General features: G+C 40.4%; 2 protein-coding genes across 2 annotated transcripts in view; one reads left to right on the top strand and one right to left on the bottom strand.

Annotated features, from left to right (window-relative positions):
* The window catches only part of rims3 (regulating synaptic membrane exocytosis 3), a 223,713-nt gene that overhangs the window by 155,025 nt on the left and 55,773 nt on the right, over window positions 1–12,915 (top strand). The window lies entirely within an intron of this gene.
* On the bottom strand, window positions 2,437–11,989 carry nkiras1 (NFKB inhibitor interacting Ras-like 1). The gene is made up of 4 exons (XM_079652730.1): window positions 11,863–11,989; window positions 11,189–11,289; window positions 6,276–6,517; window positions 2,437–5,089 (listed from the first exon to the last, which is right to left on the bottom strand). The coding sequence occupies exons 2-4, from the start codon at window positions 11,280–11,282 to the stop codon at window positions 4,847–4,849; spliced, it is 579 nt and encodes a 192-aa protein (XP_079508856.1). The 5' UTR covers window positions 11,283–11,289; window positions 11,863–11,989; the 3' UTR covers window positions 2,437–4,846.

Genomic DNA, 12,915 nt, shown 5'->3' with positions numbered 1-12,915 from the left:
TCTAATGGGTCAGACTAGAATGACGAATAACGTTAGTTCCGCCTATTCCGTCATTCAATAAATCGTGTAATAAATCATACATTTTTCATTTTTTTCACTTTTTATTTTTGGGGGGGTCAGAGGTCAGTGTTAGGGGGGCATTGGCCCCCCCTGCCCCCCCTCCCCTAGAACCGCCCCTGATACCATGTTAGGGAAACTTCCATCCTACATCTGCTCCCTGATCTCACGGCGAATTGTAAGTGGCTACTGCCTGAGATCGCATGCTGTAGTTTTATTAAATGTGCCAACTGCTAGGACTGTCTTAGGGAAGATAGCTTTTAGATGCGTAGCTCCACTGTCTTGGAATATTCTGCAATTGAAATGGAAACTGAGCAATCTGGTGCCACTAAATGTTTTTAAAGCTCGGTTGGATGCTACTCAATCGGAAGCTGTTGGTACCTGCTCATGTGGATAGTTATGTAAATTGTAAACCCTGTAATGATGCTGTAAGATGTTGTTCTGTTTATGTTTTTATGTTTCATGTGGAACCTACTTGAGCAGGTCTCCCTTGGAAAAGAGATCAATTATCTCAATGGGATACACCTGGATAAATAAAGGTTTGAAATTAAATGAAATAGGAATGATATCATTGTTAATAGTATCATATTAATTTAGACAAACATTGACGAGACGGTTAATTAATATACTTATTGTAGCAATCTGCATAGATTTGATACCCCTGCTGGTCTAAGAGTGAGACAAACTCTTTCAGTTAAAATTCATTAAATTATGTCTGCCACCTTATATATTTATATGTAAGGCTTTACTGATGTGCCACAATAATGTCACCTGATGTTATCGAGTTAAAATATCAATATTGTGGCTTTCCAAGTTAACATTGACATATGACTGCGATTACATCAGCATATACTTCTGCCAGGGGATGCCACCCCTGAAATTCTCCTGCCACCATCTTACCACCCCATGAATATTTTTCTAGATCCGCCCCTGGGGCCCAGTACTTCAACACTTTTCATCTCAATCAGATCCGATCAGATTTTGAAATCCCATTTTTTGTGATCCAGGATCAGACAACTCGGACAGATTTTGTCCCAGTATTTCAAAACAATTCAGGATAGGATCACCCTGATCCAGATTCAGACTTTTCAAGATGACTAGATCCTGAATATCAGTGCTTTAATCCTACCGATTGCCATCTAGTGGATATGAAAAATAATACAAGGAAGACAAGAGACCACATTGCAGAGACATAGTCCGCAATTACTTTTGAAAGGTGATGACAGATGATGGACTTTTTTTTGGTTGAAGATATTTTCCCTTTAATCTAAATTACATTTTTGATTGACAATCTTTGTTGTGATACTTTTATGAGCATAAACATTTATGTCATCAACATTTGGTTGAAAACAAAATAGGCCACCACAAACGTGACCAAAAAATGAAAAATAAAATGTATTTCCCATGAAGACTAAAAATGGTGTATTATTTCAGTTAACAAACTTTGCCATCTTATTTATATTGAAACATATTTTAAAATAAATTGTACAGTACATTTTGCTCTGGAAATCCACCCCTCTGGTGGGATCAAGATAATCCAATGTTTTGGGATCAAACTGATCCCAATCCTGTGTTGTCGGTTTGAAGATTTGATCCAGATTAAAGCTTGGATTTGATTTCCTGATCTGATCGGATATCAAAGTGATCCTAATCCTGTTCTTTGGTTTTGAACTACCCAAAATCCAAATCTGATCCCATCAGATAGGGATTACTGCGCTAAATGGTCAGGGACCATCCTACCTACAGGATCTTTTAATCTCCTATTGCCCCTCTAGGGCATTAAGATCCCAGAGTCAGGTTCTCGAGCTTTCGGCTACCAAGCCCCGTTCCTCTGGAATCAACTTCCAGTGACGATTAGGGAGTCAAACAATGTCCACCCATTTAAGAGTAGGTTAAAGACTTTCCTTTTTAGTAAAGCATACAGTTAAGACTGGTTTTAAACCCCCTTTTATACATCCTCATGGACACTTCGTTTTATGGAATTGTATTTATTGTACTCTAACTGTATTTGTGTCGTGTTATGTTCCTTTTTAAATTGGTATTTTCACATTGATCTTGTAAGATACGTTTGTTGTTTTAACATTGTTTCATATTGCCAATTGTGTTCGTTGACTTGTGAAGCCCTCTGAGACAAATAGGATTTGTGATTTTGGGCTATATAAATAAACTTGAATTGAATTACAAGTTTTGAACTACTGGGCCCAGGACATCAAATTATTATTTTCTTGAAATTCAGATTTTAATCTCAAAATTCAGAGAAAAGTCATGATTTCAAGATCAAAGTCTAAATTCTGAGGCAAAAAGCAGAATCTTAAGAATAAAAAATGGCCGACTGACTTTGTTTCATCATCTGTAGTTTGTAAAAATACACACACAGGGTTTAATAAGAGGCTACATTTTATTCAGTGCATCTTATTAGAATAATGCACGACCTCTGTTCTACTAGCAGCACATTCATTATTACTTTAAGGAAACACAAAGAGAAACAGCGCAGATCATCCTTCACATTGATTCATCATTTTTTCAAAACAAGTCGAGGAATGTGGTTCATTAAAGTGACAAAAATAAATTAGTTTAAAAATAAATATTTTCTACTGTTAGACACGTTAGCCCTATTGGATTAAACAGGCTGGAAAACACAGGAGTGCAACTACATCACAAGTAAACGCAGCACCATGAGTATTATTGCTGCCAGGCCTTAATATATACACATATATATTCATATGAGATGGACTGGACGAATGCTGCATTCACATCACGTGGGAAATATCATCACAGATGAGTAATCTGTCTGAAAAAAAGACAGGTGGAGTGCAGCTTTTGTGAGTTCGGTGCCACAGATTTAAGGACATACTTCTGAAGTGCTTTTCTGAATACAACGAGATGATGTTTGTGTTGAAAGAGTGACAGGTAGCTGTAATTATCTACACTGGCTATAAAAAGATTGCATACTTACGGAAGAGGATTAGGGCAATTTATTTTCTGAGTGTTTGACGTAACTCTGAATTTTGACTTTTTTCAAAAAAAAAATGAAATTTTTTTCAGAATCTTTACTTTTTTTTAATGTTGTCCTTTTTTTTTTAAATCAGATTTTTGACTTTGCTCAGAATTTTTGAATTTTTCTTAGAATTTTGACTTTAGTTCTCGTATTTTTTTTGTCACCAACTTTTTATTTTGTCCTTTTTCAGAATTTTGACTTATCCGTGTAAAAAAAGTGAGAAAAAGGTTTTCTGATAACACATTTTTAAAGAATTACTTTTGGTCAGATTTAAAAAAAAAAAAACGTGTGGCCTTAATCCTCTGATGTACATACCAGTGCAATCCAATGTAAGAAATAGGGCTAATTACACGCTGGATTAAATACATTAAGCGTACAGTATTTTTTTGTTAATGGAGGATTTGAATCCGTCTTTTTGAGTCATATGTACAGCACACAGTTTAGTGTTAGGATTGCCTAAATTGATTGATTGGTGCTAAAATACAATCACCAAATGTAATAAGAGGCTTAGTTATACTAATAAAGTGGAGTATCGACCTTTAGGAAAATGGGACTTGAACAGGCGACCTTTGAGTTTCCAAATTCCTACACACTGAGCTCCTAGATTGGGATCTCTTGGGATAAATAAAGATAATTTCAGCAACCACTGGCTTTTTAAAATATACGGGAATTGTCTCAAAGATAAAAGTCAAAGAACAACTTAAACTATCATTCAACTTTGAATAGAGTGGAAACAACCTATATTATACAGTTCAGTTGAATTGGTAAACATAAGTGGTTATTATAAAAGGTAAATCCACAAGATCTGTGTTTGAGTTGCGTCAAATCTTTGGTACTAAAGTGCTAAAGATAGTTTTCCACCTTCAATGAAAAACACTGACGAAGCTACAGGTGACACTTCTGTCTGTTTGGTTTGCTGTAAACAAAGACATACAACATGCATACTCATTGGATTAGTGTAAACACAGGAGAATACAGGATTCACTTTCTACCTATTTGTGTACAATTACAGTTTTGCCAATGGAGTCTGGTGGCTTTGAAGAGAGGAGATATTGGCTACAGTTCTTCATCGAAAAGGGCCAACTGACAGCAAAGTAAAGGGATGCTAATATTCTAAATACAGCGTAAACATAATGGTGTTTTTATGTTTCTAAAATATGTCCACAACAATACATAGCTTAGCTTCCTTCTGGTACTCCTGTCTGTTTCTACAAATTGCATCTAGTGACGGTAATAAACTGACTATGATAGCTTCTTATATCAATCATACAGACTTGGGTTCTCAGGAGGAAAGATGATTAGCATTCTTCTTAAAATGTTTTCCCCTACAATGATGTAGTATATAGCTGACTTAATGTGTGTTATGATGCTTATAGAGTGGTGTAGGGATGTCATATTATTTTAGGTTGACCCTGAAGGCAGCATCTCCCTGAACCAATGGGATTTCTCTATGTGATCTTGGATTATTGCGGAAAATAATCTCTGTGGCAAACAAACTTTTATGATTCTTACACGTTTTGTTCGGCAGGATCAGGTCACCACCGCTAAGCTAAAGGTAGCTAGTGTTGGGCTATAAAGGAACTACAGCAGGGTCACATGACTTCACGTCAACACCGCTAAACTCAAGGAGGCGTAGGAGTATTAACTGACTGATTTTATATAGTAGAATCAAAATATCTTCAGTTTGTGTTAACCACAGATCTTATTTCAGGCCAAAACACATTCAGAAAACCATTAAAAAGAGAGGACAGGAAGCGGTAAGATGCTGACTCGTTTCAGGGTTTTTGGCTCTCAGATGTCGTTGGACGGCGTTCCTTTGCTCTTGCGCCCGGGCAGAGGGAAGGTGGATTTGCTCTGCGGCTGCGTGAGTCGGCTGGTGAGCTGCGTGAACGGTTCGATGAGGGAGTTTCGCTCGGTGACGCTCACCTCCCACAGCTTCACCTTCTCGCCTCGAGCCCACTGCTGCGCCGCCTCCGGCTCCACCTGGCGACGCTCCCGAAGGTCCGTCTTATTCCCGAGAACGATGACCGTCACCTGCGAACAAACGCACCAAATACTATTCATTTTTTTTACAGATTTTAGATGATGCACTCTACAGTAGCAAGAGATATGACACAATAAAGCATTTCAGGATTTAAAGGTCCCCTATGATACTGTTTTTCATCAATATATTATAGGTCTCAGATATATACAAAATATGTCTCTGAAGTGTTTGGCTCCAAACACCAAACGGATCATTGCAGCATCCCATAATCCCCTCTGTTTCAGCCCTGTTTCAAAAGTGCTGATTCTCTGTCTGTTACTTTAGATGAAAAAAAGGAGCCCCTCCCCACGCCCCTCTGAGAGAGATTTGGTTAAAAAGAACACAATGGTGCTCTAGTACCTCATTCACACCAACGCAACTCCGGTTCAAGCTCCGTGCTAGAGCTTTTCAGGTTCAGAACCGGTTCTTCGGTTTAGCTCTGGCTCTGTTCACACTGCCCAGAGTCCGACTGGTGCTGCGTCATTGCGTCATCGTTTGCGTCATGACGTAACCGTTTGCGTGCCTGCTTCATAAAGCCAAACCGCGCGGAAACCCCTCACAGCTGACACCGACGACAACAACAATGGCAGATTGTGCTCCAGCTTCCTCTGTACCTCTGCGGAAGACCAGATTCCCAGTAGGTAGCTGGTCTCTTCAGTGGACCACTGCTGCTTGTTAAGTTTCTCCATCGTTGTGTACAAACTGGATATAACGCTGGCTTTTTGTTGTTGTTCAGGAGTTGATCCCGCCCCCGCCCCCGCCTCGACGTAAGCGTGACGTATGTTGTGCTTTTGCTCCAGCCGGACAATTTTTTGGTGCTCGAAATGAACTGGATTCCGGAGCTAAGAGGTTGCTCCGCTGCGGTGTGAACAGGAAAACCCGGTGCTTTTCAAGCTCCAGCTCCGAACCGGCCCTGAAACACCGTTGGTGTGAATGAGGTATAGGAGGGTTACCTTGGTTGCTGATTGGCTAATGGTTACACAAGCCAACACATCGTTATGGCATCATTAAGTGGCCAACATCTGATCAGCTAACTTTCAGACAGGTTTTTATATAAATGGATCAGGACTGAAAAAGTGGATTTTGCATAATAGGTGACCTTTAAGAATTCAAAGGCTTTATTGTCACATGTACAAAACCTACAGCTTAAGCTAATACAAATATTATATCCAAGGCTCAATGCAGCAGAAGACCCACCTCTTTCTTATCTCTGGACTTGTCTATCTCCTTCTTCAGGACGTCCACCTTCTTGAAGGACTCCACGCTGTCCACGCTGTAGACGAGCACGAATCCGTCCGCCACAGAGTAGTAGTGTTTGGGGAGATCCTGTCCGTCGTGCAGACCTTTGGTGTCGTAAAGCCTCAGCTGCTCCTTCACACCACGGTCCGTCTCCACCGACGCCACGTACACATCCTCCTGCGTCTCACTGGACTCAGAGCCTGCAGGAAACACAACACACACTCAGGAAGGAGAAAGGGATCCAGACAGATGCAGCACTGAGGAGGCTCGGACATCACACTCCGCATGTGTGTGTTCGTAAGCATGCAACAGGACGTCTGATTTGATGGTGTATCAGCAGGCACAGATGATGTTGTTTTCCATTGGTTGTTGATTAACGGTATCTGCACAGTGAACACGTGTGTTCGCATATACATGAGAAGGTTTCTCTTATAAACACTTTTGCAATTTACTTTTCATTTTGGTACAATTTATTTTCAATTTGGTAATGTTACCTGCTCCTCAAATAATTTTGAAGTTCAAAAGTGTGCGGTGCGGTGCGATGTTTGGGGGAGGCGGGATTACATGTAAAGTCAATGCAGACATGGACAGACGCAAATTCACTGCGACGGCTAGCATGAAGCGGTGGACGCAAATTCCGCTACGCGATTGAAGGGGGCCGCGACAAACACTCGAGTTCAATTTTTTTCAACTCGAGCGTCATATTCGTGTGATGCGAACTCGCGGTAGCCAATCAGCGGTGAGGATCTCAGCCTGCCGCCACTGACGTTCAACCAGAAAACATCAGCCGTTAGCTGTTAGCACATCTGTTCAGAAACTGGACAAAAGTTAAACAAGTACAAACCACAGACTGTCTGTGTCATGGCGAATATAGTCGCTGCTTTATTTATGTCTGTATTTATGTCCGTTGTTGTAAGTGTGGACGGAGCAAATACAACGTTAGCTTAGCCAATCTCCATTCAGAAAACACGCATTTTAAAAAGGTTTTTCGCCTGCCGTCTGTCTGCAGACTTGTCAAAGCATTAATTCATGGTTGTTACTTCGGCATCATTTTTGAAACGTGTATTACAATTAAATCACTGTCAAATATGTTCATTTTGCTGTAGTTTTAGCCCCCGAGCCAGCACGTCTTGTTTGAATGATTCGAGTAAACACAGCTGACAGCCGCGGTGAAACTTGAGCGTTTAGAGCAGGGGTGGGGAACCTCCGGCCCCCGGGCCGTATACGACCCGCGAGACAATTTGATACGGCCCTCGAGGTAACACACGCAAAAAAGAAGAAAAAAAAAGAAATCTAGACCGCAAAATAATTAAACGAGCGAGTGCCTGTTTTTCCTGGCCAATGTCAGGGTCCTTGAACACAACACAAGCCTATCGTGTCATCACGTGGTATATGTCTCGTCTGAGTCTGACGGGTGCAGTTCTGATGGAGAGCACCAGAACCCCGCTCCGGCATTTCAGAAATATCAGTACCCATAAGGAGCCGTACACATGCCGCAGTTTTTGCGTGGCTCTGTCTTTAGTTAAAAAGCCCAGTGGCGATCTGTTCATCTGTCATACTGATCATACAGTCAATAACTTTGTTGTTATTAGCATCTGGTTAGCTAGCTATGCTAACGAATATAAGAAGCTTTTTCTCCAACCAGTGAGGTAAAGGCAAATCTTTATATGATCATTATAGTTGTAAACAGGTATACAATGCTATGACAGTAAAAGAAAGTTGTTATTAATAAACAAGAATACAGTTTGAAAGGGGAGTGATTTGTAAAATATCCATAAAGAAAAATAAATCTGCTTACAGTTCTGTTTCATATGGAGGTTGAGAGATGTATCCATAGATCCCTTAATTTTTTGCACACATCTTGTGTCCATATCTTTCTGTTTTGGTGGTCAACCGTGCATGTGCATGGAAGCGCAAGTCATGGTAAGATATCTGGATTAAGTCGTTGCTTTTTCTTTGCACAGCATGAAAGACAGGCCAAATTAATGGGCTGTGATTTTAGTATTTTTAAGCAGAGGTCAATCATTTGTAAACGACCCTCGGAGGATGTTGAAAAAATATATATGGCCCTTGAGAGGAAAAAGGTTCCCCACCCCTGGTTTAGAGCGATGCGATAGGAGCGATTAGAGCGAAGCGAATATTCGCATCGCGTCCGGTGTGAACACAGCATAAGTGTCATATCAGGGCAGTAAAAGCTAGTACGTAAAAGCCATTTTTAAGGGCTTCAGGATTCTAGAATGTGATGTCACAGCCATAGGATATTTGAATATGAGGATGTCACAGCCGATGATGTCACAGCCGTATTATGATGTCACAGCCCCATGCTTCAAAGCCGCTAGAATTTTGAATGAAGTAGCAGCCTTTCGAACATCAGAGCAAACTGAGAAACGTTAAGACTAGTTCACCTTCACAACACAGACTAACCATTGGACCAGTGAACAGTGGTAACATGGCCGGTAAGTTCCTTTCTTGGAGTTATTTCACAACACTGCACATTACATTTGATAATACAGATGTTGTAGCTTTTTAGTTATATGTGTTTTATAGTGGGTAACCTTGGTTCTCTTATTATGATAATGCAACAACTTTCCTATTTAAATCACAATGATTGAGCAATTAGGATTTTGGTTTTATTTGTATACGTAGATAACCTTAAGACAATCAAGTCAGAAGTCAGAGAGCAAACTAAAGTATTTAAAAGGCTTAATATCAAACTGGCAGGCATTGCAACAGGTGTATTGTTAGGAGCTCTTTTTGGCAGAGTAACAATGGTTGGACAAGTTCTCTTAATGTTGAAGAAAAAGAGCCAGGACAAATGAAATCTTTAACCAACATTGCAGGAAAAGCAGCAGGAGTAGGAGCAGCAGGAGTAGCCGCAGAAGGGCTATCAGCAGGAGTATCAGCAGTAGGACTAGCTGTAGTAGGACTAGCATCAGTAGGACTAGCAGCAACACTAGCAGCAGCAGCAGTAACACCAGTAGTAGCAGTAGCAGTAGTAGCATCAACAGCAGTAGCAGTAGTCGGAGCAGTATCAGTACGTGCTGCTGCGAGAGCAGGGTACAGATGTGTTGCAGAGTATCCAGACGCACAGAGAGCAACAGAGAAGGCCAGGGATCAAGCACTGTCTGAGTCTGAATGCGAGGCAGAGAGTGAGAACCAGCTTCGGATGTTTGTCACCCTGCTGACGGTGAAACTGATGCTCAAGTGCCACGCTCTGGAGAATCGCAGCACGGCGGACTGGACCGCCCACATAAAGAGGCTGGTGAACCAAACCATGGAGGGACTCGCCATCACTAAAGGCTTCTGCCCCAACGTCAGGAGCATGAAGAAAGTGTGCAAGGATGTGCTGAAAGGACTGCAGAAGACGTTTAGCGGCAAGACAAGTCTGGAGACTCTGATTTTACAACAGGATCCGCCTGTGGAGGCAGCGATCGTCCATTCTTTTCAGGCCCATATCAAACAGCTCTCTGCACAACTGGCAACCAAGGCTTCCTCCAGCTGGAAGAAAGAACTGCCCAAGGTCCTGTTCATTGCAGGTCTGCTTGCTATCTTCATTGTGCTCGTAGTGGTGCGGTGAAGCAGCACAGCAGCAGCTGCAGGTGGAGGAGGTGCTGAACATCTTCTCCATTTAGGGTTTACCCCGGGTACTCCGGTTCCCTCTCAAAAAATATTTTTTTAAGTTTCAGAAACTTCTTAAATTAGACTTATACTTTGTTTTCTATAATCTGCTATTTTAGTTTTTTGCTACTTATTGTGTTATTAATAACGTGTGCATACTCTATCACGTTATCTGCTGTCGTAATTGTCACATGGCAATGTATTTTAATTGGTCATTATTGCATTGTTTTTAAGTGTGTGCTTTTACTGTGATATGTTTGCTTTTTAAATGCTTCTACTTCCTGCTGCATGCCCCCTCTCCATACATTCTACCCCTCCCCCCTCCTCTACATAATCAAGTGAATTTCCCCGTTGTGGTACAAATAAAGATTTCTGATTCAGATGCTGAACTCGTGTAATGCTTGACAACACTGCTGCTTGAACTAAATAATTGGGAAGAATAGAGTATCTATCTACAGCAGATCATGTTGATTACCTGACGTTGGAGCACACATTATATAGAAATACATATACTGTAAGAGGACATGAATAAATACAGAAATAATATATGCGTTAGTGTTGTTTTTCGTATCGATCAAATACTCTTTTAACATGGACATGCCATGAGTATGTAGTGGATTGATACACAGGCATCCATTCAGAAGAGTTGTGAGGAAACTATGTCATGTGGTTATTTCCAAAATATTGCACAGCCCCTGGCCAAATTAAAATCTAGATACAGGTTAAGAGTAGTTCAAGAGAGCAATTTGATTGTTACATTTGTATATACAGTCAAAAGTATTTACAGTATATATTTCTGGTTGTTATTTATCATTTGACATGTAAGTGTAAAAGTGAAACTGGCTCTTAATGTAAACGTAGAAAGAAAAGGAAGGAGAAAGGATCGACAATTGAAGTGTTGATTTGAAATCTCTTAATGAAAAACACCTTCACACAAATGCTGAACTTTGCTTAAAAGGGATCTGCAAAATATACAAATGAATTCTACAATAAGTAAAAAGAAATCTGGGAATAGATATTAAAGTAAATGAAAATAATATGTAATAATCTCCCTAGTGTGGATTTTACAAACAGTTATAAGAAGAAAAAAAATGGTATCGTGGCGTTTGTTTGTATATATGCAGATCTGTTTAAATATTTGCAAAACCTCTAAGTCTACACACATGTTACTACTTTAAACCCATGTGAATCCAGTGACCCGCATGTATAATGGTACGTTATTTTCTCATTATTAACGTTAATGCATAACTCACCTACAGAGTGGTTTCCGTACAGCAGCTGCTCCAGGATGGCAGTCTTTCCCACCGCTGCCTGTCCACACACCACCACTTTACAGCCTTTTCCCATGTCTAGCCTACAGCACACACACACACACACACACACACACACACACACACACACACACACACACACACACACACACACACACACACACACACACACACACACACACACACACACACACACACACACACACACACACACACACACACACACACACACACACACACACACACACACACACACACACACACACACACACACACACACACACACACACACACACACACACACACACACACACACGCACACACACACACAATGTAGTGGCTGCATTGTAGTGGAGTAGAAGTACAAAGTGGCAGAAAATGGAAATACTCAAGTAAAGTACAAGTACCTCTGGATTGTACTTAAGTACAGTACTTGAGTTAATCTACTTAGTTACTTTACACCACTGGTTATAACTTGGATATTATCCTTAGCATTTGCTCGCTTTGTTGTTGTTTAGCCTAACTAACGTTAGCTAACAGGCAACACGGAACAACTCATTGTGCGCCATGTAAACACACTAATGACACTCATAATACATTAATGGTAAAAATACACTCTTTGGTAGTTACTGGTACATTTGATTGAAGTTACTTACTTAAATCAGGAGGTTTACGAGCTGTCAATCGAGTCTTTAATGTCAGACACATCCGTTCTGCTCTGCTAGCATTTATAGTGTCACTGCGCATGCGCGAAGTAACTTCTTCTTCTTCTTCTTCTTCTCTTGCTTTTGGCGGATTGCAAACAACTTAAAAGGTGCATACCGCCACCTACTGTACATGAGTATGCATCATCACATCATTCCAACTCATTAACCTATGTTCTAATCAAAATTAAATTAAAAATAAATCAATCAATCAATAAAACCATTAAGTAAATAAAACAAAACAAAAAACAAAACAAATCTATGTTCTTTCCTGACCTAATGTTAAATTATTTTTCCTACCCCAGTTTCACTCAAGAATTTAAACAGTGCCTTTCTGGTAGGTTTTACTCCCTCTCCTTTTGTTCCCAAAACACCAACCACACTCCACTCCCTCTCTGCCTCCAAGACTTTAGCCTTTAATTGTTCTCTTTCCGCTTTATAGATGTCACAATATATGTTCTACATATCTTCTTTTACTGCACAGTTCCCACACTTGTTACTGTCACTTTTCCCCATGATATACAGCGTACTGTTCAAAGCCGTGTGATTTATTCGGAGTCTAGCCATCATGATTTCCTCCCTTCTGTTTCTTTCTTTATGAATATTAATTGTAATTGTATTTTGTACTTTGTGATAGTCCTTGCCTTTCTGGTCTTTCTCCCACCTTTTCTGCCAGATATCCATCCCTTTCTTCTTAATGACTGCTTTTCCTTCTCCTTTACCAAGTTGAACTGGTAGTGTTATTTGCTTTTGTAGTGCAGTTTTTGCTAATCTATCAGCACACTTGTTCCCTTTCACCCCCTCATGTGCAGGCACCCAGCAGAACTGAAGATCTATGCCACTTCTGTGCAGTCTTAACAGGCTATGATTCAGTTCTATGAGAATGTCTTCTCTAGTAGTTGTTATTGATTGTATGCTTTGTAATATGGACAATGAAAAGTAGCTTCTTCGACTGTGTTTTCTGTTTTTAGAGCCGGTGGCAACCAGGCGTTAGCGCCCACTACT

Source organism: Notothenia rossii, assembly GCF_949606895.1.
Source record: "Notothenia rossii genome assembly, chromosome: 10".
In the NCBI taxonomy this organism is placed as follows: Eukaryota; Metazoa; Chordata; class Actinopteri; order Perciformes; family Nototheniidae; genus Notothenia; species Notothenia rossii.
This window is presented reverse-complemented; position numbering and strand designations above follow the sequence as displayed.

What these genes read in the sequence shown, in the direction of transcription:
- nkiras1 (XM_079652730.1), bottom strand. Translation starts at nt 11,282, where the DNA reads ATGGGAAAAGGCTGTAAAGTGGTGGTGTGTGGACAGGCAGCGGTGGGA. An exon ending in GTACGGAAACCACTCTGTAG is followed by an intron (nt 6,518 to 11,188) that starts GTGAGTTATGCA and finishes TGTTTCCTGCAG; the next exon opens with GCTCTGAGTCCAGTGAGACG. An exon ending in AGTCCAGAGATAAGAAAGAG is followed by an intron (nt 5,090 to 6,275) that starts GTGGGTCTTCTG and finishes GTTTGTTCGCAG; the next exon opens with GTGACGGTCATCGTTCTCGG.